Raw genomic sequence first — 26,338 nt, 5'->3', positions numbered from 1 at the left:
AGCCCTGGCCGTCGCTCGCTAGGGCCGACTTTCCATCAGAAAGTCAACCCTGGGGCAGGGGGAGAGCAAAGGGAAAGCTTTTTGGAGAAAGGCACAAAGACACCCCGGCATCCCAGCGCGGCGCGGGAGCCAGGGGATGGGGGACCAAGCCAGCCTAATGCTCAGCAAATGCACCCCAGCCTGGCTCGTGGGCCAGCGGCTGCCGCAGCAGCATAACACGGGTAGTGCTACCGGGGCTGGAGCGGGACAGGAGCAGCATCCGGCAGAGCCGCATCCGGCAAAGCCGAGGAGGAAAGGATGGAGCAGTAAATCCCTGTCCTACCACGATCACGTGGAAAGAGTTTGTATGGCTGTGCATCCATCTCCATCATCATAGAATAGATACATAAATATACATATATGTGCATGTGCGTGTGCGTGTGTGTGTGTGTGTGTGTAGCATGCACTGATGCGCGCACTCACACACACACACACACACATATATATATATAAAAACATACAGAGCATGCAGTGATGTCTGTCTCACATGCAGGTCACCCCTCCCCACCCCACTCCCGACACTGCCACGTCCGCCCGTGCAGTGGGGGTGAACGGGAGCCCGTATGGGGCCGAGTGTGTAACTACGAGCGCAGGAACGCGCGGGAGGCGAGCGTGTGTGTGCCCTGTGCCAACTTTCCCTGCTTGGCCAGGATGAGGCTTTTGGTCTTCAAACCAAAAAGAAAGGGTGCCTTTTTTTTTCCATGCTATAACTGAGCACGGCAGCAGGCCGCTCAGTGCGTTGCGGTGTAGGGTTAAAGGTAGGGCCTGATTTTTTTTTTCCTCCAGAAATATGCCTGTTAATGGCTTTCAAATGCTGGCATCGCCGGCGGGTGCATGCACGCGCGTGTGCGCGTTGCCTTCTGGCGCTGTCTCAGTCGCACAGCAAGCGCCCCGGCTCCAAGATATTTAAACTAACGCCATCTCCTCTCCGATTTCAGCTGCGTTTTTAAAGAAAACAACTCCCACCAACTGCAGCAGGAAATCACTATTTGGGTTTATGAGGCACCTCTTCCTGACGAGCCGGGCGGAAAAGGCCCGGCTGGCTCTCGGAGGCAGGTATCCCGGCGGGTCCCGCGGCAGAGCGCGCCGGCTGGCGCTCGGACGCCCCGGGTGCGCGGCCGCCGCAGCGGGCACTCGCTGGGGAAAAAAGGAGCTGCTTGAGCCAGGAGGGTTCATGGCAGGTCCCCGGAGGAAAGAGGAGCTAATGGAGAGATTGTCTGGCTACTGGAACTGCTTGCACATTGAGGTGTTGCTGGCGTAAATGTTATCGAAGAAATAATTAAATTCCCAGGATGGGGGTACCACCAGCCGTTGTGCATTTTCCTTCTCCAAGCTGGTAGCAAGGCAGACCCCGGGTGCCTGAGGGGTGCCAGCCAGCTCAACACCGCTTTGCAGCACGAGACCTGCTTTTGGTACCACTGCTCTAGGGCGAAAGGGACCCCTTTTCCAGCTGCTCGTGCCGGAAAAGTCGGCACTGACATGGCCGCACAGGAGCGTGCCGGGTCCACCGTCGCGCCTGATGCTCTGCTGAAGGCCAGGGTTTGGGGTTGGTTTGTGGTTTTTTTTTTTTTTCCCCCCCAAACCTCCTCAGATGCTCACGCCTCTCGCAGGTTGGGACCCAAGGAGGAAATCAGCTCAAACCAGCTCCCCTCTGCTACCAGACATCTCGGAGAGCGGGAAAAAGTGATGCTGCCGGGCCCGCGGCCTCAAGCTGGTTTTTGGGGCAGGGTGAACGCGAGCAGAGGAGCTGGTGGACCCGAAACCTTAATTCCTTCCAGCTGCTGTCAGTCTGGCAGCTTCTCAAAGGAAGTTTAATAGACTGCAGTCGTCTCCCCCCCCGGCCCCCCCCCCCCCATCGCCGCGCCGTGCGGAGGCCGCCCAGCTGAACCTGGGATTACATGAGCCGCTTTGGCTTCCAAAGACCTGTTCCCCCACCCTGCCCCAGCACTGGCTTTAAAACTGGTTTCTTGTGTGCATGCATGCACGTGTGCATGTACATGCAAGCTCATGGGCGCTGCATTTCTTTCGCTCGCCACCCAGCCGGCCTGGCCGTGCAGCGCAGGGGCCGGGGGCGCTTGCGCGGGGCCGGCTGCGAGCGGCAGGCAGGAGGCACCGGCACGGAGAAGAGCGGAGGCGGCTGGAGCGGGGCCCCGTCTGCCGTGTGAACAGGGAGGAAACAGGATAGAGAAAGGATTTGGAGTGGAAAAAATAATAATAACGATTAAAAAAAAAACAAAAAAACTTCTCACTTTATCGAGCGTGACTGCAGACAGAAATAGCTCAGGCTGTTGAAAGCACTCAGCACCCAAAGTGCCGGTGGCCGCCGTCACGCATCCCCCGCCCACGGCTTGCATCCCTCCTGGGGGACACGCACCACGAACCTCCCTTGAAACAACCCCGCTGGCCACACCATTTAATGCCTTTGCGGCCTTTTCGTTGCATTGTGTCACTTAAAAAAAACGAACAAGGCCATGCATGACCTGAGCCCCACCGCAGCGGCCGGCCGGGCTGCGGCGCAGGCAGGAGCGCCCGGGGTGCCCGGCGCTGCCCGGCCTCCCGTCTCGCACACGCTGCCCAGGGAACGGTAAAAACCGAGTGTTGGCAGGAGATTAATTAGTTAAAAAAAATGAGCACATCTGCTGTTAATTAATTCCCAGGCAGGAGGGTTAACTCTTCCCTCCCCTGGCTTGCCCGGCCCGGTGCTGTGCAAGGCGAGCTGTGCCCGGCCGATCCCGCAGCCTGCCCCTTCCCAAAATCCAGTCCCAAAATGCCAATCCTTTGGGCTAAGGGTTGGGAAAAAAAAAAAAAAAATGCAGCCTTGCCCCTGCCCGTCTCCAGCCCCAGGCTGCACCTCCCAGGGCGGGAAAGCCTTGGCACGCGCCTGCTTTGCCATCTCCCTTCCTCCTGCGTTTTTGGCTGGGACAACGCAGCGCCGCGCGCGGCCGCGGACACAAACCCGCCGTGGCATCGGGGCAGCGCTGTTTTCAAATATCCCCTTTGGCAGGCTGAGCCGCGCTGCCGCGCAGCCCCCCCCCCACCCTCCCCCCAGCCCCAGCCATGGGGGGGGGGGGGGGGCTCTTTTATTTGCATTTTCGAAGGCAGCCGTCACTACCGCACGCTCGTAGGCGTGAGTATCGCATACGTTCAGCAGTACATCATGCTGCGCGAAGGAAAAGAGCCCGGCTCGCCGCCCCCACCTCCCGCCCCGGTCCCGGCCGGCGCTCGGCCGGGTGCGAGGGCCACGAGCCCTGCGCTGCCCCCCGGAGCCGCGGCAGGGTGGGAGGAAGGCTGCCCGCGCCATCCTCTTCCCCTCCGTGCACTTGCAGCGAGCCGGGCTCCGAACGCCTTTAGCTCACTGCTAAAAATAGGTTTTTAACGGCTGAGATGCAGCCCCGGCAGCCCAGCTCCCAAACCAGCCTGTGTCGCTATGACCAACTGACCCATTTGGCCTCGATTTCTAAGTATTTTTCCCTCCTCGCCGCGTTGCAGCCCAGCCAGGGCGGCGGGTCGCTGCGGCGGAGGGGCCGGGGCTCCCCGAACCGTGCCGGCGGTCCCGCAGGCGGAGGCTGCGCTGAGCCGGGCAGCCGGGGGCATCGCCCCGATTCGGCCCCCAGCCCAGCAACTGGGACTTTGTGCCACGTGGTTGGCAGAAAATCGGGCTCCCCGGGCCCTCGCGTTCCCCGAAGGGCCGAGAAAAGGGGCTGACGGCGGCCGTGGCCCCCCGGCAGGGCGAAGCGCCAGCGCCGAGCAGCATAACGCGGGCCAACGCGGCCGGGCTCGTCCCACGGCAGCATCAGCTAACGGCAGATCCCGAGGGCCCGAAAACACCCTGCACGATGCCGCAGCCGCCGGTCAGAAATGAAGAAAAAGACCTTTATTTACAGTAACAAAAGAGGGGAAAAAAAAAAACCCAAAAAAACTCCAAGACAAAAACATGACACTTATTCTCCCTCCCCTTCCACCCAGCTCTTCAGAAGGACTTTTTTTTTTTTTTTCCGCCCTCGCCCAGCCACGAGCCCCGTCCCTCACCCGTTCCCCCCCCCCCCCCCCGGAGCGAGGGGATGGCACCAACGACCGGCAGGGGCATTTTGAACCAGCCACCCCATCCCGCGGCGGCGAGGGACGCGCACGGGGTCGGGAACGGCTCGGCACGGGGGGCTGCCGGGCCCAGCGATGCAACCCCGCTCCGGGCCACCAGCAAAGGAAGAGCCTCTTCCCGGCTGGCGGGGCAGGGAGGGGAGCCGGCTGTATTTATTGCACTTGGCTGCTAATCTCAGCACCGAGACGGGGCAGGGGGTGAGGAGCTGCGCCCAAAGGAAAGAGAGGGGAACCCTTACGCGGGCGCCCCGGCGAGAGGCTCCTGCACCTCCCGGCACGGAGCCGTCCCGGGGAGACGAGGATGCTCGGTGCCACCCCCTCCTCGGACACCAGGGCACCGCGCCTGGAGCGCTGTCCTTGCTCGGTCCCGGTGCCGGCCCCACGGCGGGGAAGAGGTCCCTCCGGTGGCATCTTCGGGGCCGGCGCTCCTGCTCTCGGCTCAGGTGGCAGGAAGCTCCGACGGTCCTCGGCAAAGGGCGCCAAGGTCCCCGGGGCCGGCCCGGCACGAGGGGAAGAGGTAGAGCGGGAGCGTCCGTGCGTCCGTCCCTAGGGTGCCCTCGGCTCTGCGGATTCACCCTTCCCCAGGCGAGGGGGATCGATCTCCTCCGCTCTGCTCCTCCTTTCGGCGTTTCACACGCGGGTTTCTCCACCGCTGGCTCAGCAACCTGCAGGGACGGGGCGAGGGGGGGAAGCGGCTGCCGGCTCCCCGCCGAGCCGGCGCGGACCCCCCCCGGCCGCTCAGGAGGAGAAGCAGAGCCCGCAGCACTCCATGCAGATCTCCAGGCAGTCGGCCGACTCGCAGCAGGCGTCGATGATGCCGCAGTCCATGTCGCAGGGCAGGTCGCAGTCCGCGCACTCGCCCGAGTTGCAGCAGCAGCAGCAGATGCAGGAGTCCTCGGAGGTGCAGGAGCCGCAGGTGGCGCAGTCCAGCACGATGTTGCAGAGGGTCAGGAACTCGCAGAAGAGGCAGGAGAGGATGCAATGGACACAGCAGTCTGCCGAGCAACGGGGAGAGAGACCGCCGAGGAGACGCGTTGGTACCCGCCGGCAGGGCTGGGGGAGGCACAGCCCGGCGATGGATACTCAGGCCTTAATTCCCTGGGAATTAAGGGGCGGGATGGGAAGAGGGGCTGGGAGCCAAGCCACTGCTCCAAGGACTTCACTCAATGCCCAAGGACCAGCACCGCTGCCTGGGCCGTGTCCAGCCTCGGCAGGACGCAGGCAGGCTTCGGAGGACACAAACGGCCCCGTTCAGCATCTGCCCTGGGATGAGCCAAATAGGTGATGCAGGTTTAAGAAAGCTCCCAGGGCAGGAGCTGGGCTGATGCCAAACCCAGCACCGCCGGCATTCGGGGTGCCGCTGCGCTGAAGGATGCTGCAAGGGATACCCCGAGGGCTGCAGGCAGCAGGGGAGCAGCTGGAAAGGGACCCCCTGGGGAAAGGGACCCCCCCCCCCCGCCAACCCCACCTCGGGGAAAGCTGATACCTTCTTGAGCCTCAATAGGGATGTGGGACGTGGCCGATTTGGAGCTGCCCTTGCTCTTCTTGCTGCCCTGGCTGTTGATGGAGTGGTGGGACTGCAGTTTCCGGGGAGGCTTCTGCGAGCTGGGGAGAGGGCGGAAGAGGCCGTTGCCCGCGTCCCCGTTGGCGCCACCGGCGTCCAGCCCTGGCCCGGCGCCGTTCTGCAGCAGGCGGGTGGAGGAACCGGGCGGCTGGAGGGCCGCTCGCACCTGGGGCTGGCCTGTTTCGGAGACAGAGCCGGGCGTTAGCGTGCCAGCCCCGGGGCCGTCCCCCCGCCGCGAGGCTCCGCGGAGAGAAACGGGCGCCGGGTCCCCAGCCATCCCCGCGGCAGGGCCGAGGTGACGCTGACACGGGAGCGCGGTCCAGGAGGATGGAGAGGGAGGAGGAGATGCAGCAGAAGAGAGCCGGAGGGAACGAGACACGGGCTTCGGAGGAAGGGAGGCAGGAAGGAAGAGCCAGAAACGAAGCCTTGGAATAAACTCTACGGCGCGACTGCCAAAGCCTCAGCGGAGGCCGGCGGGAGGAGCCCCCCCCCCGGGGTCCGGGCTGCCGTCCTGCCGGGATAAAGCCACCGAGCGGCACCGGCAATGCTGGGACTGCCAGGAAGGGGAGAGGAGGAAACGAGAGGCACGCTCGCGCCGCGCCGCCCCGGCAGCGAAGATAAGAGCCGGCGGCGGCCGTCGGTGAACGGAGCGGCTGCCTGGGCGCAGCCCGCGCCGCCCCTTCCCGCGCGCCGGCTCGGGCATCCCGGCCTCCAGCCCATCTCCCTCCTCAAGCCGGGAGCCGGAGAAGGCAAAGCAACGCCGGAGAGCCGGGCTGCTCATCTCCACCAGCGCGGAGCGAAGCAGCCTGTTAATTAAAGGGCTCCCCAGCCTCTGGCTGAACTTCTCCGCAGGAGGAGGAAAATAAATCTCCGCTTTATCCGCGGCTCCCTCCAGCCCTCGCCTGCTGCAGCCACAAGACAGCGCGGCGGCCCCGCACCCTGCCGGGCCATCCCGCCCGGAGCCGCCGGCTCCCTGCGGCTCCTCGCTCCCACCCGGCGCCCCGGGAGCGTTTCCCGGCGTGTGCGGCCAGGTGCGCGTGCCGAGCGGCCGCGGCGAGCCCGGGAAAGCCAGCGCCGGGAGGCGGGGGGGGGGGGGGGGTTCATCGCTCTGCTCTCCCCTCAGCAGCAATGCAACAAATAAATAAAATCCCGCCTGACGGTGCCTTTGCCAAACTCTGATTTGTCTCTCGCACGTCAGTAAACAAGCGATGATTCAGCCGAAAGGCTCGAGGGCAAAGGCACCTCCAGCCAAGCGGGGGAACAGTAGCTGCTTTCTGCTCGGGGCGCCCGGAGCCGAGCCGTGGGAGCAGGGGGCCGGCGCGCCGCGAGCCCTCCGCCCGCACAAGCCGCTCCCGTCTTCTCCGGCGGGCAACACCAAAACACGCCGAGGCTTAAAACACACGGGCGGGCGCGGGAGCCCCCGCTCTCGCCCAAGCCCGGGCGCCTAGGGAGAGCGGGGAGGCTTCGCCCGGAGCCGGCGGCAGGATGTGCGGGAACGCTGGAGCGGGTGGAGCGAAGGCAGAGAAAGTCGCTGCCAAAATCTGGGCTGGTTTCAGACCGGGGAGGAAAATTTAACCGGCTGCTGCTGAAGGGTGTTTGGGTGAAAAGCTCCATCTTGGAGCGATGCTGGGGAAACGGCCTGAGAAGGGAACTTAAAATAACTGGAGTTGAGGTGGAAGAGCGGGCGGAAAGCAGGAGGGGGGGGAGAAGGGCAGAAAGCGAGCAGGAGAAACGGGGGAAAAAATAAAAAATAAATAAAAGCTCTTGGATAAAATCCACCATCCCTCCCCAAAGCTCCCAGAGGTCCCTGGGGGCTTTCGGCTTCCAAACGGCAGCAGAAGCGTCCGAAATCTCCGCGCAGCCTGTCCGTGCCGGACGGCGCGGCTGCAGGCGCGGCCCCCGGCGGCTCTCCCGGCGCAGGCGAGGGGCTCCGAGCGGAGCGGGGGGACCTCCAGCCCTCCGCGCGGCCGAGCGCGGGCGCACCGAGCTGCGACAGCAGGGCCCCGGGGCCAGGCAAAAGCAGCGGCGACCTCTGCAAACTCCAGCCCGGCCCCGGCGGCTCGAAAACCCACCGCGCGAACGTGGCGGAACCGCTGCCGAGGCGCGTGGAGCCGGGCGGAGGGCTTGGCGGTGCCGCGGGGGCTGCCCGGAGCCGCGGCGAGCGCCGACGGCAGGGCCACGAGCCCGCAGAGACCAGCGCAGCAGCCCAGGCCAGGAAATTTCAGACGTCGGCCCTCTGGCTCTCCTTACAAATATTCTGCAGCTTCAACTGCTGGCTTTTTTTCTGAAGCAACAGGGTTTACAGAAGCGTGTAGCGCGCTCGGTTTGGCTTTCTCCGTTTCTTCGCATTCCTCAGATTAAACTGTTTGTAAATCAAAATCACGCTCCGACTCCAGCGAGCACCGAGCAGCCGGCCAGCAACTCCCCCCCTCCAAGAGAGGAAAAATTGCTTCCATTTTTTAGCCTCCAACTCAAAGATCTCCAGGCCTTTCCAAAGGGGGAGATCTTCAACACGGAGCCACCTTCGAGGTGCAGAGCGGCTCCTGCTGAAGAGGACCCTGTAGCCCTCCCGCACGCAGCGGACCGGGATGGGAACGGGGAGGATCAACGGAAAACCAGGCACGTCTTACAGGGCAGCACGAGGGCAGCAATCCGGAGCTGCAGCGAAACCTGCCTTTGGATCTTTCCTGACCCCAAAACCCACCAGGACTTCTTTGCGCTCCTCCAAGTCTAAAGACGTACATGACCCACGAGCTCTGCGATGCTCAATATCCAAGGAGCCCCGAACCCACAACCCCCGTTCCCGTTGCTCCCGAGGTGCCAGAAGACTGAGCTATTTGAGAAACTCGGCAGGCTGCGGCCGGCGGCCCGGGGCGTCGGGGGAGCGGCTCCTGGCAGCGCCGGGCAGCACCCCGCTTTCGCTGCCCACCTTTGGGGCTTACAACTCGGTTCCCACCCTCGGCTCTTCCCGTTGGGGAGCATCAATCCGCTTTAGACCCCTTGGAAGGAAAAGCCGTGCGCTCGCATCCAGCGGAAGGGGGGACGACTGTGTGCGTAAGGGGCAGACGGGGAGCAAGATCGCAGGAGCCAGGCTCGGGGCCAGGGAGGGGATGGACAGCCTGACTCCGAAACGGGCTGGCCTCCTGCCTCCCACGCCTGCCAGCGCTGCTCTCCCGCCCCCGCGCCGGCAAAGGCGGCAGGAGCGTCCCGCGGACCCCCAGCCCGGCCGCTAGCCCGCCGCGGGAAGGGCTCTGCAGCAGCCCCGCAGGAGCCTTACCCCTTCCTTGCCCTGCACGCGCCAAGGCAAGAGCTGCCCCAAAACGCGAGGCGTTTGCTTTCGCTCCAGCGAACGGGCTGCTGTATTTCACTGCTGTCAACCTGCTGTGACCAAAGGTTTCGGGAAGCTTTTCCCCGGGCCCTTCCAGCTCGCTCGCCTGCTGCGGCCTCTGCGGCAGGCGGGAGCGACTTTGCTCGGGGTTGCACCACCGCTGCAGCCAGCTCCTTCCCGGCTCCGCTCCCTCCTCCCACCGCGGCTGCCCGCCGAGACCCAGGCGTGCCCCACAACCCTCTCGCCCCCCTCCCCAGACAGCCCCAAAGACGGGGCCGGGGGCAGTCATCAAGGCGCTGCTGGATGCCACCCTTCATTTTCCCCAGCCCCGGGTGACTCACGCTCTGCTACAGCCTCCTGCCTCGAGCTGGGGAAGAGCAGCGCGCGCAGGACGTGGCTTCCCGCCGCTGCTGCCTGCCCGTCTAATTAGCGCCGCTGCTGATGAGATCGCGGCGGCGCCCGCACGACCCGGCGGCGCGCGCAGCCTCGGCGCCGGGAGCCGCGCGCCTCGGCCGGGGCAGCAAGGCAGGACTCACATGTCACAGCTTCGGCAGCGCCCGCGAGCTCGGGCCGGGCCTTGGCGCCGGCCGGCGCCGCTCCGTTCGGCAGCACTTTTCGGGACTCGTCATCTTCCAGCAGCTTCTCCTTCTTCGCCGCTGCCGGGCCAGGAGCGGGGCGGGCCGGGGGCCGGTGCTCGGTCGGCGCTACCGCCGGGGGCTGCCGCGGGGAAGGGCGAGGGGTCTCATCCTCCTCTGCAAGAGAAGCAGGGTTGGAGCCCAGAGCCTCGGCCGCGGGGCTCGGCTCGGCCACCGCTCGGGGCGCCCCGAGCCACGTGCACCGGCGCCTCGCCCGGGCATCAAGGCACGGTCTAATATTCCCCAAAAAACCACAGAAACCCAGAGCCAGACCCTGGGCCGGTGCAAACTGGCTGCAATCACACCCCGGGCATCAGCGGCTGCTTTGGGCATCGGTTTTTGGACATGAACCGTGTCCTCCTGCCTCTGCTCCTCCCCACGCTCCCACCTTCCTCCTCCCAAAAAGCAAGGGGGACTTGGTTGCGCTCTGCCTCAAGTCGGATTTCCCCCCCCCCCCCCCCAACCCCTCGCCTTTCTCGCGAAACGGCCGCTTTCTCCCCGGCGGAGAGCCGCCTGCCGTCTCCTTCCCCGCTCGCTCTCGCGAAGAGCTGGCGCCCGCGAGAGCGGCCGGCAGCCCCGGCGGGGGGGGCCGAGCCCGCGGGCCGCCTCGGCCCGAGACGAGAAGCGCTCTGTTCCCCATCAGGGCTTGGGGGGGGGGGGAACCCCAATATCGCCCGTCCCTTAGCAAAAAGCCAGCCAGCGAGGAGAGGGCAGCGCCGCCGCGCCGGGGCCGCGAGCCCCCTGCTCGCCGCCCGCCCGCCCGCGCTCAGAATAGCCTCGGTTGGCAAACAGGGGCTGGACCGCACTTTATATAAAACTAAATTATACCTTGGGAGCCGGCAGGGAGACCAACCACCCGTCATTTCCCAAGAGGCCCTAGGAGGGAGTCGAGCGCGTTCAGCTCCGCTACGCCCCACGCGGGTGCACCGCTGCCTCAGTTTCCCCGCGGCGCCGTCCCCACCACCCCTAACGCAACGCCGAGCGGCCGACGCCGGAGGAAAAACCCACCGCGACGCCCACGGGGCCGCGAGGCGAAGGGGCCCCGGCGGCAGCGGCGGTTGGGAAGGGGTTAGCAGTTTGCTCGCTTCGCCGAGTCCCAGAAAACTTGGACTGGTTTACGGTTTCCACGCTAAGACCAAAAAAAAAAAAACACACCCTTATGGAACAGAACTGGGTAGGAAAGAAATAATCGCCCCCTGGTTTGGGTCTGTTTTTAAAACTACTTTACAGAGTGAACATATGGTTCCTCCCCACGGTGCAAAAGTCACCTGGCCCGAGCCGAGGCAATTGCCTTCTCCCGAGAACCCTTCCAGAGCCAGGTCCGCAGAGCCCTGCTCGCCGCCACCCTGATCTCTCCTGCAGGCCGTTCCCACAGGCGTGGCGATTTTGGTGCTAAACCAAAGGAAATTCAGCAGCTCCAGCTGAATTTTGCACGGAGCCGCTGGCTCCAAAGCCCGAGCGGAGGGGGAGTACGCGAACCCCGCAAAGGAGGGCAGAGACTTCGGTCCCACGCTCCTCCGACAGCCCAGAGCACAGCAGAGCGGCCAAGAGAGCCGGCTGCGTTCGCGCGTAGGTGGTGGGGCGTATAGGTGAATAACAACCGCGCGTTGCTGAACCCCAGGGCTCCGTCACGCCCCAACCCGGAGCGGCCTGCGTCAGACCTGCGGAGCTCCGTCAACGCCCCGGGGAGCCAGACGCGAAAACCTGACGGTTCAGTAGCCTTTGCACAATTTCCGAGTCGGAGGCGACTGGCGCGGACGGAGCGTTCCCGAGCCGCCGGGCGGCAAGGGCACCGCGCCGCCGGGCATCGGCGTCCCGGGAGCTGGCGCAAGCCCAGCTCCTACTGCAACGAGACGCCCTCGATACGCAGGGCGTTTCAAAAGCAACAGCCAAAGTTAACGCCATGGCCGGTCCCCAACAGATGGAGGGCGAAGGCGGTGCGTTTGGACAAGGAGCGCCGCCAGGCAGGAGCGGCGTGTGGCCGGAGCTGCAGACCCGAGGCCGCGGGCGCCAGCGCGCTGCAAGCAGCGTCGACGGAGATCGCGCCGGTCCGGACGCTACTGAGACAAGCTTCGTTACTGCCACGTCCACTTCACCCATGTAATTACGCTGCACAACAAGAGGTCTCACACGCAACCGCAGCGATGGAGGGAGGAAGCTGGCAATTAAATTAACTCCCACTGGAACAAGCTGGCCAGGAGAGAGGCAAAAACAGACAGGGGAGAAATTTGGGCAAGCTGGTCCTTCCCCGTGTTATACACAGACCCGCTTTCCGGTCGCCGCACGTCCAGGGGGACGCGCAAGGGTCTCCCCCGAGGGATGCTTGGGGGAGCAGGCACCTACTAACGACTGCCACGGGCACCACGACCCTTCAGGTCCCGGCACCTGAAATACAGCCAACGCTACGGGACTGCGAAAACCGAGCCCCGGAAGGCAGCCGGGTCTCCGCTCCCCCGTTCTGGTGCGGTTCTCCTAGCTAAACAGCCATTTCGAAAGCATTACTCACCAAAACCTCAATTCGCCTCCTAGTTTCTTACCTGAGCGCCTCATAGCCAGGATTACGGCCACACTCTGCTGCACACCTCTGGGAAGAGAGTTCATGCAATTCGTTTCCTACACTGTTGCTCCCTGGTAGAAAACACCCCCAAGTCCTCACGGTGGGGAGCGTGCAGAAGCCCCACAATTAACTCAAGTCAGGGTCTGCACAACCTTTTACCATATACAAGGGAGAAATGAACGGTAACATTGCACAGGAAAGTTGACACAGCTGAGAACAGAGATAACAAAGTACTCAAAAATAGTACGTCAGGCCTCAGTGCATCACAGCACTGCCTTAAGGTACCAGAGATGAGGAAAGCCCATAGATGTGGAGCTCCTTTCATTTGTCTCCTGGTTGCCAAGCCTGGGAGATGCACGCAGGTCAGGTTTTCTGACTGTTCCCCCCAATTACACAGTCAAAAAGTGCTATTTAGAAAAGCCTCCAGAAATCACCAGGCTCCTAAGTCTACCAAATACCCCAAGATTTGCAAAAAAGGGAGGCAGGGTTGGTGACAGAGACATAAATAAGCTACAAACTTCCATGTGCTTTAACTGCGTATCGTGTAACTCTCCTGCAAAGTAAAAATGTAGAAAATGACCGTTATCACTGGGGACGGCCGAGCTCTTCCTGGGAAAGCCAGCTTTGGGAGCAACTCTGATTTGTAATGCCAGCACCCACTGGAGCAACAACCGAACTCTGTCCTTTGGGCGGGAGGCGCGCTCCCACCACGATGAGCTTGCAAGACCCAGCTAACCCATCTCCCAAGCGCTGGACAAACAAAAGGGAATTGCACCGTGTCAGCAGCTGGTTGCCAGCAACCAGTCGAGCTGAGCCTGAGCAGGGCAGAGTTTCACAGCAAGCGTAAACAGGGGATAAACCGCAGTCAGCATGAGCTCAGCTAACCAAGCGCACCCCCAGCCCCGGCTGCAAGCCTGGGTGGCCACAGGCGCCATTCGCGCATGTCCCGTCCCCCCTTTGCACAGCTGGCCCCCAACCGAGGGTCCAGAAAGCTGCAGAACTGGGGCCACACGGATGGGTCAAACCCTTCCAGGTCTGGATCTCCAGTCAGCCCGTGCCTCCTCTGTCCCCTGATACCTTTGGCTATAGAGGAAAAAAGTGAGAAATCTCGCACCAGATGGTGGACGGACACCTCACGGACACAGCACACGTCCTGATGACCAAGGAACGTGCCGGAGCTAAGACACGTTTGGGCTACCGAGCGCCGAAGCAAATCCCATCTCTCTGCCAGGCTACGTGCTTTGGACAAGGTCATGGTCAACCCGGTCCAGCGGGGAAGGAGAAGGGCCTCAGCACATCCGGATCCACGTCTGAGCTCTCCTGGAGCCGAAGAGCGTCCCAATCTCACCCCGCGGGTTGGGTCTCCTGCCGACCTGCAGGAGCGCAGGGGAGTCTCTCGCCTCCCTCCTTCTCTCCCCTTAATCCCTCCGGGACGGCTGCTCAGGGAAGAGATAATGTCGGATGGAGACACAAACAAAGACAGTCTAGCGAGGCGTCTGCCATTAACAACACGCCACCTTGCAGCAATATTTAGTTTGGGAGCTTTCTAATCTGTTTTATGCAGATAAAACGTGTGTGTAATCTCTCCCCGTTTTCCCACATATGCTGCCTGGCCCAATCAGGTTGCCTGACCTATTCGAGGGATATTTTAGAGCTTGATTAAGTGGTTTCAAGTGCCGAAGAGACAATGCCGAAGCAAATGCTTCCAAACCCACGAACCAGCCTGGAGAAGAGAAAAGTAAAAATCCGGTTTGAAAGTCTGCTCAACTGGGAGAAATCCAACCGGCTTATTTACATTCAGTCTGAAATTAATGCACTAGAGCATTTCAGATTCAACGATATTCAGAGAAAGGAAGAAGGGTGGGAGGGAGGGGAAGGAAGAGCAATGCCCAGAAGTCACAGAGCTCCTGAGCAAGCCCTGGACGTGACAAACAGCTTTGCTTCCCAGGCTCGGCCCCTCCGCCGTCCCGCAGAAAGCGCTTACCCCAGCGTCTCCCTGCTCACCTGGGCCGTGCTTTGTAAAACATTTCAGTTGTGGGACAATGAGGAATCTGGTAAAAATATTGGTTTCTATGAAAAGTTACTTCCTAAACACAAAAAGCAAAACAAAGCAAAAAAAAACCCACAAAACCCCAAATAGCTCACCAGCTTCGGAGTTGTTATTATTTGTTATTTATAGAGATCGGGTGGGTAGGCAGAGAGGAATTTAGGGCTGGCCAGACAGGACCAGCGTCTACCCAGCCCGTTCTCCGGTCCAAGGGAGGTTCACAGCACCTGGTTCAGGAGGCACAAAAACCCCAGGCATGGACAGCCGTAATGACTTCTTGGCCGCGGTTCCCTGGCTGCAGGGAGGAATAGCACGTCCCATCCAACGTGCTATTTCTGCCCCTTTGCTTACGGACAGGATTGTGATGGAGCCAGCGACATTTGACCCGGGCTGAGAGTGCATCGGAGCTGGGACAAACACCTCCTCCCGTGACAAAATCCCGACTCCAGGGAAGGATTGGGCACTGACTGTGCCTAGACCTTGCTGCAGACCCCGTCCCTGTGACACCAATGTCCTGGAGGAGCTTCACCAACCCACGCGGCCCCCATGAAGGGGGTGCAAGCTGCCAAAGCCCTCGTGGAAGAGCTGCTCCTACCAGACAGCTCCTGGCGAGGACGCCAGGGTGGCAGGGAGTAACCTGCCACCTCAAAAAGATGAGGAAAACCGCCAAACCATGGCTGGTGAGCCACGCATGAGGCTGCGCAAGGGCTCAGCCTATCAGCCTGCTTGGATAACCCTCGAGAAGGGATTGCAGAGAAGATAAGAAAGAAAACCACTGCCCAGACAATTGCCACCAACACTGGCCCTGTCCCCAGCCCAACCCGGTGGCTTCGGCATGATAATGTGATTTCACCATGAGCTATGTGGATGCACCTTCACTACAAAAAAGCAGCTGTTGGCTTTAGGCCAAAATAGCTCCCTGGAGGCAAAGTCCACGCAGGGACTCCCACAGCGGGTCAGCGCTAACTGCTGTCCAAGTCCTAGCAAGCCCTGCGGTCTATGTGCTGGTGCCACAAACCCACTGACAGGTCTCGGCAGTGAAGCCGAACCCCATGGCAGGAGCTTCGAGCCTGCTGGAAAGAGCAGAAACAAAGGCACTGCTTTCCCTTGCATCCGTAAAGTTGACAGTTCCTCATGGAGCGATGAAGTTTTGTAGTATTTAAGAGGACAAGAGAAGCACGCACCTCTGCCACTGCAGGCGACGACGAGGAACTTGCCTAGGCAGCAAGAATATAGTTAGCATATATGTACCAAGGCAACACTCAGGTTCCTCACGTGCTACAGACGCAAGGGCAGAAGCAAGCTCTATGCCAAAAAGCACTCAGCCTAAACTGTACGAAATAGGACAATACAATTTACCCCAGGACACAAAACAGATCTGGCAGAACCAGTAAGACCGAGTTTGCTGCACCCTAGCTGCTAGGCCAGCCACCCTCTGAGAGTCAGGCCCTGGTGACTGCCTACAGAAAATTATGGAGCAGCATATAGCATCCCAAACACACTGTGGGGTCAAGGAATCGATAGGCACACTGGATAAGAACAAAGGCCCAAAGAGCCCGTCTGGGGTTGATTCCACTTTCAGTGACTTCAAGGACCACCACGCAGGCTTGGTGCCTCTCTGGAGCAGCCTAATACACCTTGCAAGCCACAGAGACATAAAACCCTCATACTGGGAGGAGACTGGCATGGAGGAAGGCTATAGTAGGATGTCCTGCAACACGCAAAGCATCCTTAAGGACATGCAACTGTCCTTGAAGTCTGGAAAGCTGCTGCCGTGATGCCTATCAGATCCAAGGAGATTCTGGGAATTACAGAGCAACGAGCCATACCGCCGTGCTGGGGAAAATTATGGAGGGTCTAATTAAGGACCATGCCAGTATAGTAATTGCCTAACCTTACAGGGTCAAACCAGCCAGGGAAAACTTGCGTCTTTCTAACCTGCTAAGGGTCCTTAAAAAAGTTAATTGAAGAGTAGATAAATGTGAGCTGGTGGACATCATTATTAACGAGAATAATAATTTGCACTTATATGGCACCTTTCATCCCAAGATCCAGTCAGCTTACAGTTTTAAACCAGGGCCCATTACACGTTACCTGACCTCGATATATTTTATATTAGCACAAGCACAGCTCCAAGCCACTGCGAAGCAGAGCCTTCTCGCCGCTCGCCCCGAGGGGGAAGCGGAGGCACGTGAAGGGGATTTGTCCAAGGCAACGGAGCCCAAAACTTTGCAGTCCTGGCGCTCAACTCTTCCCGCTGAGGAAGGCTACTTGCAAGTTTGGGATTTCTTCTTAGCACAGATACCTGGAGCTTGGGCTCATAACGTGGTTTCTCCTGCTTTGGGTTGGGGCGATGTGAAAACGAGCTCTTCTACAAAGGTCAGGGCACGGCTCGCTGGGCAGCAGCACGCCTGCTCGCTGAACTAAGGACTGCGAGGCCGTCCAAGGATGAAGCCATGAGGGTGGAGCGAGTAATTGCTTGCAGAGTCAGTGAGTCGACCCACTTCTTTCAATGCAAATCTGCTGCCGCCTTACATCAGGAGCCCAGCCCCGGGAGCCGAAAGCAGCCAAACTGGGTGAGCACCTTCCCGCTCCGGGCAGCGCAGCCTGCCCCACCGGGAAACCAGCCAGAGCCACCCGCGCACCGGGGATGGCAGCGGCTCCGGATCAACGCCTGCTCCGAGCTGGGGAGGAGAGGAGGGAGAAGGTCCCTCTCCAGGCAGGCTGTCTACTCGGAGCCAGCCGCGGTGGCCACGGCCCGGAGCGGGTCCACCAGCTCGTTCCCACCCCTGCCATCCGCGCGGTTAGCAGAGCGGTTGCAAACGGCCGGCACGAAGCCAGGCACCCACACGGCTTAACCTGGAGCCGCCGCGCTCCCGAGCCGAGCCCGGGAGCCCCGGGGGAGCGCGGCTTGGTGGGTTCACCTGTGGGAAGGGGCCACGCTACGAGCCGAGCAAGGCACAGTTCTGGGGGGGGGGAAAAAAAAAAAAAAAAAATCAGAGAAACTACCAGAAAACGCCAAGAGGACAGTTGGGCTTTCTGCAACTAATAGACTCTAGGCAGGCGCTTTCCAAGGAAATTCAATTAGAAGCTGGAGCGGGGACGGGCCGCTCGGGTGGCAAACAGCAGAGCCCCAAAGGGCCTGAAACATTTGAAAAAAGCCAGAAATCTGCCTCTTATTTTTTCTTTAAGCTTTTCTTTGTTTAAAGAAAAAAAGTAGGAAAAAAATACAAAAACAAAGTGTTTTCACGACAAGAAAGTAAAAACATTCTTTTTAGGCTTTTTTTGCATTCCCTTTGCACTTCTAGGCTGTCTGCATACAGATCTGCAACCACGTGCATTTCAATCAGTGCAAAGATGCTTTTATTTCGATTTTGGAGAGGGCTGACCTTCTTTCTTTCACCTTCCAGGGTGAAGGGCACGGACTCAAGCCTGAGTTAAGCCGAGTTACCCGTCGCTCGGAGGCCCGGCCGCTGCCAAAGGAGAGCATCCACCTCTTGCACGGAAACGCAGCCCTGGCATTTCGCAGCGAGAGCCCGGAGCAGCGACGCCGGCTGCGGCCCAGCGCCCTCGGCAAACCTGGGCTCCCGCGCGCCGGCCGGCCGGGCTCCGGGAAATCCCCCGGGACAGGGGGGACAAGACCCCCCCGGCCGCTCCCGGGCTGGCGTTTGCCAAGCGGCCGAGCAGAGCCGCTGGCTGCGCCCACCCGGTGCAAGCCTGGCTCCCGGCGACGCTCGGCAGGACGGGGTGAGCCAAGCTCGGCAGAAAACCTCTCCTCCTGGAGATTATTTGCCCCCGATGTCTTTACAACAATTTATTCCCTGTAACGAAAACCTCTCGTGCTATCTCCGTTCCCCCTCCTCTTCCTCCCTGCAAAGCAAGTACATAATAATAATAATAAAGAATTCCGTAAACCAAAGGGTTTTCTGTTTTTTTCCTGCTTTCCTTTAACTTCCCGAGAAAATTATTACACCCCAAACATGACACGTAGGCAGACAACTGCTGCTTCTCCCGGAGGCCCTGCGGGAAGCTACCTGTGGCTATTTCAAGGCTCTGCTTTGCAACGCGCCCCGTCCTGCCGACGGCGCGAGCCCGATCCCCAGAGATGGCGAAGGAGAACCACCACGACCGCGGCTCTCGCTGGAATCGGGACCGAGCGCGGCAACGCGAGCCCAGCTCTGCCAACAATAACGCCAGCTTTGCCCAAAGCGCTCCGCTGCCAAGCACCTCAGTTTCCCTTTTACCGGCTCAGCGTTACTGAATTATCCGGTCTAATTTACAACAGCATCTGAAAGGGATTCAAGGAAAAATTCCCAGGCTGAGTTATGCGTGACAGAGCCCCTGGAAATTGCTCAAGGGATAAAGCTTTTGCACGGAGATGTCACGAGGCCAAACAAGCAGGGAATACAAAACGGGCCGCGTCCATTCATCGCTCACCAAAAGTTAAAGGAAAAGCGACGCGAGCCCAAACGTAAAGCTCAACGCACGCAAACTCAAAGCTGCTCCTGGGAGCCCTTCTCGTTGGACGCGAAAGGGCAGGGATTTCCTCTCCGCGCAGGAGTTTGGCCCCCGGAGCTCGGAGAGGTGGAAAACGAGGGGGTCCCGGAGACCCCCCCCCGGGTCCCCGCCGGCTGCGGCCGCAGCCGCCGACCCGCTGCCCGAAGGGTCCGGGCCCTCGCTCCGGCTCGCGGCCGCCACCCGGGGAACCAGCAAGAGCGGAGCGAGCTCCAGAGCGAGCAAGACAGCCCCCAGCAGACGGAGGCCTGCTACCCTGCTCGCGCTCCGAAAGGGCCTCCGATTTCCATGTGCTTTTAATTCCAGGGCGCTTTGTTCCCGCCGCCGCGGGGGCCGCGCCGCGCCAGGAGACGCGAGCCCCGGGCCCGGGGGCACCGCTTGCTCGCCGGGGGGGGGGCGGCGGGCAGCACGGGAGCCGGCGGGAAGACCCCCGGCCGCCCGCACCGCGGGAAACGCAGCAGCTTCGGCCGGGGTCCCGGCCGCTCCTGCTCGGGACGTTAACGCGCTCGGGGCGCTTCAGCTCCGCACCTCTCCTGGGGCGGCCGCTTCTCCCCCGCGCCAACAGACTTCAAAATTGCTTTTTTTTTTTTTTAAATAAAGCACGCGAGTTAGTGTACAAATTTCCCGTGCAAAAAAAAATAAATAAAAACTCTTCTGCCCTAAGCGCTCACCCTTTTCCACCCGGCGAGGAAAGGGACCCGCGGGAGAGCGAGCAAGGCACGGCTCCTCCAGCTGCTTCGGCCCCGGCGGCCGCACAAAGCGGCGTAAGAGCTCGGCCCGGGCAGCGGAGCCCGCCGGATCCAGCTGGAAAAGCAGCGGGAAGAGAACAAGAGGATGTATTCTCCGAAACTTGGGCCCAGCCACGCTCCGGGCCAAAGCCAACATGGGAGCGCTCCAGCTGCGCTCAGCTCCTTTTCTGCGCGTCAAGATGCCCGGCGTGCGCACAGCGCAACCGCCGCTCGGCTCCGACGGGCGGCTCAGCCCGCTGCCGAGGAGCCTCTCTCGCAACGGGCTACATTGGTTCAGCAGAGAGCTCGTCCCGCGCTGAACGTGGCCCCTTTCGCGTCTGCTCCGACAGCAGGCACGACGCGGGGGCTCGCCTCCCGCTCTCGGCTTCCTGCTCGGGCGTTTCTCTCTCACCCCCGGGCTTTAACGTCGCTCCCGCACGTGAACCCTGGCGGGAATCGAGCACCACGAGACAACGACAAAATTCCTCGCGCCGCGGACCCGGCCGGTGGAAAATCCCCGCTCAGCGGGCTGGAAAGTCCTCGGGGCCCCACCGGGAGTCGTGCACATGCGGACAGGCGTGCACGCACACGCGCATGAGTGCACACACGCGTGCGCCCGTGTGCAGGCACCCCGCCACCCTCCGGGGAGGGCTCACAGCTGCCACCGCTGGGGCCGACCCGGCTGCTGTCGCGGCGCTCAGCTTTGCCCCACGGGGGAGAGGAAACTGAGGACCCCCCCCCCCACCCCCGCCAAATTTTTCTATCTGCTTCTCAGTGGATGCTGCCCCCCCTCCACTTCCTTCTGCCCGCGGGAGCCCAGGGCCGCCGCCGAGCCCGCCCCCTCGCTGCGGGGTGGGGAAGGGCCCCACCGCCCCGGCCCCAGCCCCTCGGGGGTCCGGCGCCCCCGGCACGGTTTTATCCGGCCTGTGCTAGCGTGGCTGCCGCGGCCCCGGCGCGGCCCAGAGCGTCCCGCGCGCTTGGCAAAGTTACAGAAACTGCAGTAAAGTTTGTGCTGCGACCTGCCCCCGGGCTGGGCTGCGCCGGGCGCGCCCCCCCCCCCCCGAGCCCGGCGCGCGCCCCCCCCCGAGCCCGGCGCGCGTCCCCCCCCCCCCCGAGCCCGGCACCCCCCAGCCACGGGCGCGCACGCACGCTCCAGCGTTCCCGGACACACGCGCAGGCACCCCCCCCCCCGCCGCCCCGCGCACACACGTACGCACCCAGCTGTGCGCGCACACAGAGCCACGCACACGTCCGCACAGCCCCAGCCCTGCGCACACACCCTGCCAAGCACACACACCCCCAAACACAACCCCAGCCACGTACACCCCCTCCCCTCCCCGACCGTGCACCCCCTTGCCCCCAGACGTGCCTTCGCACACGCGGAGCTGTGTACCCCCCACCCCGGACGTGCATTCACACACACAGAGCCGTGCCCCCCCCACCCCAGAGCTGCACACACACTCCCCGCCATGCACCCCCCCACCCTAGACGTGCATTCACACACACAGAGCCGTGCCCCCCCCACCCCAGAGCTGCACACACACCCCAGCCATGCACCCCCCCACCCTAGACGTGCATTCACACACACAGAGCCGTGCACACACCCCACCCCAGACGTGCATTCACACACACGGAGCCGTGCACACCCCCCCCGCCATGCACCCCCTCCACCCCAGAGGTGCACACACACCCCAGCCATGCACCCCCCCACCCCAGACGTGCACTCATACACACAGAGCCATGCCCCCCCCACCCCAGAGGTGCACACACACCCCAGCCATTCACCCCCCCCACCCCAGACGTGCATTCACACGCACACAGAGCCGTGCACACTCCCCCCCCGCCATGCACCCCCTCCAACCCAGAGGTGCACAGACACCCCGGCCGTGCACCCCCCCCCACCCTAGACGTGCATTCACGCACACAGAGCCGTGCCCCCCCCGCCCCAGACGTGCACTCACACGCACACAGAGCCGTGCACACACGCACCCCGGAGCCCTCCCCGCGTACCTGGCGGCGGGGGCGGCTCGGCGCGGCGGGGCTCCGGGCGGCTCGGCCGGTGGCTGCTGGCCTGGGACATCGGAGAGGGGCGCGGGGGCCGCGGCGGGCAGAGCGCGCTCACTGCGGGCCGCCCCGGCCGCCCCGGCCCCGCGCACCTGGGCTCCGCGCGGCCGCTGCGCCGCCTCCGCCCCCGGCGCGCGCCGCCCCCCGCGCATCGCCCGCCGCCCCCGCCCCCGGCCCCGGCCCGGGACGCCTGGGCCCCCTCCCGCGACACTCCCGGCGGGCCGGTGCCAGGAAACCGCCGGCGGGCCGAGCCCCTTCCTCCGAGCCGAGACGCTCGCAGTTCCTGCCACCTATAATAAGCCGGTTGGGTGCTCGTTCCCCCCCCCCCGCCGCGGCTTTCTCTCCTTGCAACAACAACAACAACAACAACCAAAAAACAACAACAAAAAAAAAGGGCTGCGAGAACAAACAAACAAGCAGCAAAACCCGGCTCGGGGGAGGGAGGGAGGAAAAGTTTCGGGAGGGGGCCGGAGCTGCGCCGGGGAGGGGGCGGCGCCCCGGCCTGCGCCTCGCTCCGCGTTGCGTTTCCCAGCGAGCAGCAGGCGGCGGAGAAGCCGCCGACGTCCGCGGCGTTTGGGGAAGCGCCTCGGCCCCGCTGCGGGGGCTCTCGGGGCTCCGGCCCGCCCGAGGGCCCCGGCTGGCTCCGGCCGCGGTGTTACCCCCGCTAGCGCGTCCTCGGGAAAGCCTGGCCTGCCCCCGCCGTGCCTCAGTTTCCCCAACTGCTCCGTGACATGTGAGGTTCGACTCCTCGGGGCAGTGCGTGGCGGTGCGCAGACTGCAGGTGACAACGCCACCGCCCGTCGCCGGCCCGGAGAGCGCTGCTGTGCGGGGGACGTGGCGAGCGCCCTTTCTTTTTCGGCGCGGTACCAGCACCGCGCAGGGCCAACCTGGCGCTTGCCGTGGCCGCTCCTGCTCTGTCCTTGTGCATAGGACCTGGGGTGGGGGGACACATCTTGAAAGCTGGTTTTTAACACCGCTGTCTTTCACTGCTCTCTGATCATCGGCTGTTGCAAAGCGTACCAAAGGGGGCTGCGCTCGCTCGGGGTTCCTGCGGGAGTACCGCTGCCGCGAGGCTCAGTCTGGCTCGAAACCAGCTGTCGGCAGTCACGGCCGCCCTCTGCAGCGCCCGCGGAGCTGCACCCTTGGGTTCCTGCCTCGAGGACGTGGCGAGGGGTCCGGGCCATTGGGAGCGGCGGCGCGGTCCCGGCGCTGTGCCTGCCCCGCTGCCAAGCCCCCTTCGCCCCCTCTGCTGCAGAGCCGGCGCCGAGGGCGCAGTCCAAGCGGCGGCTCGGGACCCGTCCGAGGCCGTGCCACGCGTCGGGGCGCCTGGAGAAGGTCCCAGCAGCCCCGAGCCCTGCTCCCGTCTCTACCCCTGGGGCTGGGAGGAGGAAAGCCCATGCGTGCCCGTTCCCGGGGGCCGGGATGCTCCCTGGGGAGGGGGCCGGAGCCTAGGAACAGGCCAGGTTGTTATTAGCGGCACTTTCCTCTGTGCCGACAGCTCAGCCCGATGACACAGCCCTCGAAAAAAATTGCTGCTTGGGAAACCGAGTCACAACTTCGGTGCAACCCTCTGCGTGCTCGGTGCAACCCTCCGCGTGCTCCGGCCGTTGCCGAAGGAAAGCGTCTGCCCGCGGCGGCCCGGGGCGCGGGAAGCCAAGCCGCCCGGGAGGGCACTGCCGCGTAGCAGGGGACCCAGCCGCGCAGGGCTCCTCGGGCGCGTGACGGCAGAGGGAAGCCTTCCCTCCAGCAGGCAGCGAGGGCTCTTAGCCGGGCAGGGAGGGCGGCGTGAAAGAGAAGGGGCCTCCAGGGCTGCAGGACCAGGAGCCCAACTTTGGGGCTCTTCTTACCCAGTAAAACCTGCCACAGCCACGCGACTGCGGGTCAGCGACCGGCCGCGTTTGCTCGACCCGGCCTGGCAATGGACTTTGGCAGGATTCCTGCCGTCCCGCGCTGACCCCCGCCGGGTGAGCCGGTTCGAGCCCCCGGGGCCAGCCGCTCCCCAGGGCAGTTTTTGCAACGGAGGCGAAGGGCGCCCGCTTGCGCAACGAGCTCGCGCCCTCCTTTCTTCCACCGCCCGCCCGCGTCCTTCCGCCGGGAGCCTGGGCAGGATGCGTCCCATCTCCGTGCAGGGCGGCGGGGTGAGCGGCTCTCATGTGAACGGCCCCGGTTAAAATTGCTGTGGCTCGGCGTTGCTGTTGCCCAAAAGCCACTAACCGCCCCAAGCAACCTCGGGCGCTGCACGGCTGCGTGCTGCGGTCTGGACAGCCACGTCGCTCCCCCGCGTGGGAGCCCAGCCGGACTCCGGTCCATTTACTGGAAAGCTCTGGGAAGAGGGGACAAGGGCCCCGATGCTGCTGCCCTCCCTTTTTCCCAGTGCACTGGTGCTTGCCACCGGGTTTGGAGGGCGATGAGCTGGCAAGGGTGCGGATGCAGCCAGCGAGGTCTCTCTCAGGGTTAAAATGGCTCAGCTCTGCTGAGTATCCAGCACTGGGGCAAGAGTATTTTCCACAAAAAACAGTATTTTTATTCCCCAAATACTTTTTACCATTGTCCCCCTAAAACTTCCACCGATCATTTGCAGCAGGGCTCTGGGGTGGATGGCAGAGACCTGGGGGCAACAAGCAGAAGAAAAGTTAACTCTGCAGCGAATATATCCCGGGGATTGCGATGCACCTTGGCATACCGCGCGAGCTGGATGTGTTTTGGAAAACAAGGCCGTGTATGTAGGTGTGTAACTTCACTGACCCACATTCACCGGCTCTGGCGCGAACGCCCGCTCCGGGTTCCCGCAGGCAGCCCGTGGCCAAAGTCAACGGAGCCGAGTCGCCCCGGCTTCCGGGCGCGTTTCGGTTGTGAGCCCGGCCTGCGCACCCATTGCCCGGGCATGCTTCCTGTGCCGCTCCCCGTCCCCAAACTCCCCATCGCTGCGCCGAAACCGAGCGGCCTGGGCTGGGCTCGGCCGGGTGGTGGTGGTGGGGGGGGGGGGGCAGCGCGGGAGAGGGGAGCAGAGATTTACACCAGCTGGAAACACCCCCCCCACCCCCCGGCTCCAGTGAGGATTTAGCGCTAAGCCTTGACTTTGCAGTTCAAAGGGGGTTTTGCAACTTTCCCGGTGTCTCTCCCTCGGTGAACTCTTTGCCATTTCAAAAGAAAAATAAATAAATAAGGCGCAAACGCATGCAAGCTGAAAACAGAAAAAAAACCCTCCCCAAGCTGCCCCGCGCGGTTAACCTGCCATGAATGGGGCCGTACATTTGGGCCGCGTCTCGGCACAGGGCTGGGCTGTGCAGACGGAGCCGTGTTTGCTTAGGGCCCGAGCCATAACCCCCTGATCTGTCTAGTATAATTACCCGTCGCTGGGCGCACACAAAAAATCGCTAAACAAAATAAGCTTCTCAAGCCCGTCTGCTCGAAGCGGGAGGGCGGGAGGGAGGAGGGCAGCTCGCTCGCTGGTTCTCAGTGAATGACCCCACTGTTTTATATTTTCTGCTAAAAGATTTTGATGAGTCACGAGCTATTTCTGTCAATAATAAAAAAAAAAAAAAGGAAATGGACATTTAGGAGGAAAAAAAAAAGGGTCCTATGAACATTCATCTTTTGAAGATGGAAAAATTAAAGACTTCCCCGCTCCCCTCCGCGCGGCCTGCCCGGGGCCTTGGTGTGCAATCGCCGTTCCTCGGGGGGGGGCAGAAGGACGCGCGAGGCCGGGCAGCGTCGGAGCGGCCCCGGCACCGACCCGCGGCACCCGGCGCTGTACGGAGCCAGCGGGCCACGGCCGGCGCCAGAGCCACTGCCCCGGCCTTTTGCACGGAGAGGGAAACCGAGGCACAAAGACACTCAGCCATTCGGTGAGAGCCGGGAGGGAAAGGGGCGCGAACCGGCGACCGGCCTCGCCGGGCGCAGCCGCCGCGGTCAGCACGGTCCTGCTCCCGCCGGGGCCGGCGGCATCGCTCCCACGGGCCGCCCTGCTGCTGCCCGGAGCCGGGGCCGGCCTTGCTTCCCCCGGCCACGCTTGCACTCGCGCTCCGTGCATTGCTGGCCAGGCTCGGGCAAGTGGATTTGGCTATCTGCTGCCTCGGAAGGAGCCCGCTCCGGGGCTCCTCGGCCGTCCCGGGGCCAGCTCGGGCGCCCCCAGCCCTTCCCCGCCTCTCCGCCCCGCGGCCGGGGTCCCGGGAGCCCGGCGAGCCGCGGCGTCCTCGCGCTCCCCAACAAAACCCCCTTTGTCCTCCCTGCCGGCTCGCGCGCTGGCAGGGAGCTCCAGGCCCTCGGCTAATTTTATAGGTTTCTTTACAGCTTTGCAAGAGCTGCGGCTTTTGGAGAGGGTGGGGTGGTAAAAGGAGGCGTTTACATCCAGCCGGCTCACGCTACGCCCGCTATTAATCTTTTTCTTCCTGGCTACCAAAGCCACAATTCCTCTTCCCATCGGTTTTCATGGGAGCAGCCGCAGCCCAGACCCTGCAGCCCGTCCGCGGGTGAAGCAGCCCCGGCTCGACCCTCGCCGCTGGCCTTGCGAGACCGCGTGCAGGCGAGGCGGCGCGAGCGGAGCCTCTTTTGCCCTGTTTTGCCTGCTGGGTGCTCGCGTGGTGCTGGGCCAGGCTCGGTCATCCCAGCAGCGTCCCGTCCCGTCCCGTCCCGTCCTGTCCCGTCCCGCACGTGGCTGCCGGCGCGACGTGCCGTGGAGCGACGGCGGGCCGAGCCCACGCCGGGTGTTCGATCAGCCACGGTCTGCCCCTCTCTGCAGGGAGCGATCAGTGCCATGCAGT

General features: G+C 62.9%; 1 protein-coding gene across 2 annotated transcripts; it reads right to left on the bottom strand.

The window, feature by feature from the left end:
- Positions 1 to 3,886: 3,886 nt before the first annotated feature.
- On the bottom strand, positions 3,887 to 21,663 carry MDFI (MyoD family inhibitor). Of its 2 annotated transcripts, none has more exons than XM_068918324.1 (4): positions 21,522 to 21,663; positions 9,566 to 9,781; positions 5,624 to 5,878; positions 3,887 to 5,132 (listed from the first exon to the last, which is right to left on the bottom strand). In XM_068918324.1, the coding sequence occupies exons 1-4, from the start codon at positions 21,589 to 21,591 to the stop codon at positions 4,876 to 4,878; spliced, it is 798 nt and encodes a 265-aa protein (XP_068774425.1). In that variant the 5' UTR covers positions 21,592 to 21,663; the 3' UTR covers positions 3,887 to 4,875. The 2 variants fall into 2 exon arrangements, with proteins under 2 accessions (XP_068774425.1, XP_068774426.1); XM_068918325.1 differs by lacking the exon at positions 21,522 to 21,663 and adding an exon at positions 19,455 to 19,887.
- Positions 21,664 to 26,338: the final 4,675 nt, after the last annotated feature.

Source organism: Struthio camelus, chromosome 24, assembly GCF_040807025.1.
Source record: "Struthio camelus isolate bStrCam1 chromosome 24, bStrCam1.hap1, whole genome shotgun sequence".
Taxonomy (NCBI): domain Eukaryota; kingdom Metazoa; phylum Chordata; class Aves; order Struthioniformes; family Struthionidae; genus Struthio; species Struthio camelus.
The sequence above is the reverse complement of the archived record's forward strand: the minus strand, read 5'-3'. Positions and strand labels throughout refer to the sequence as shown.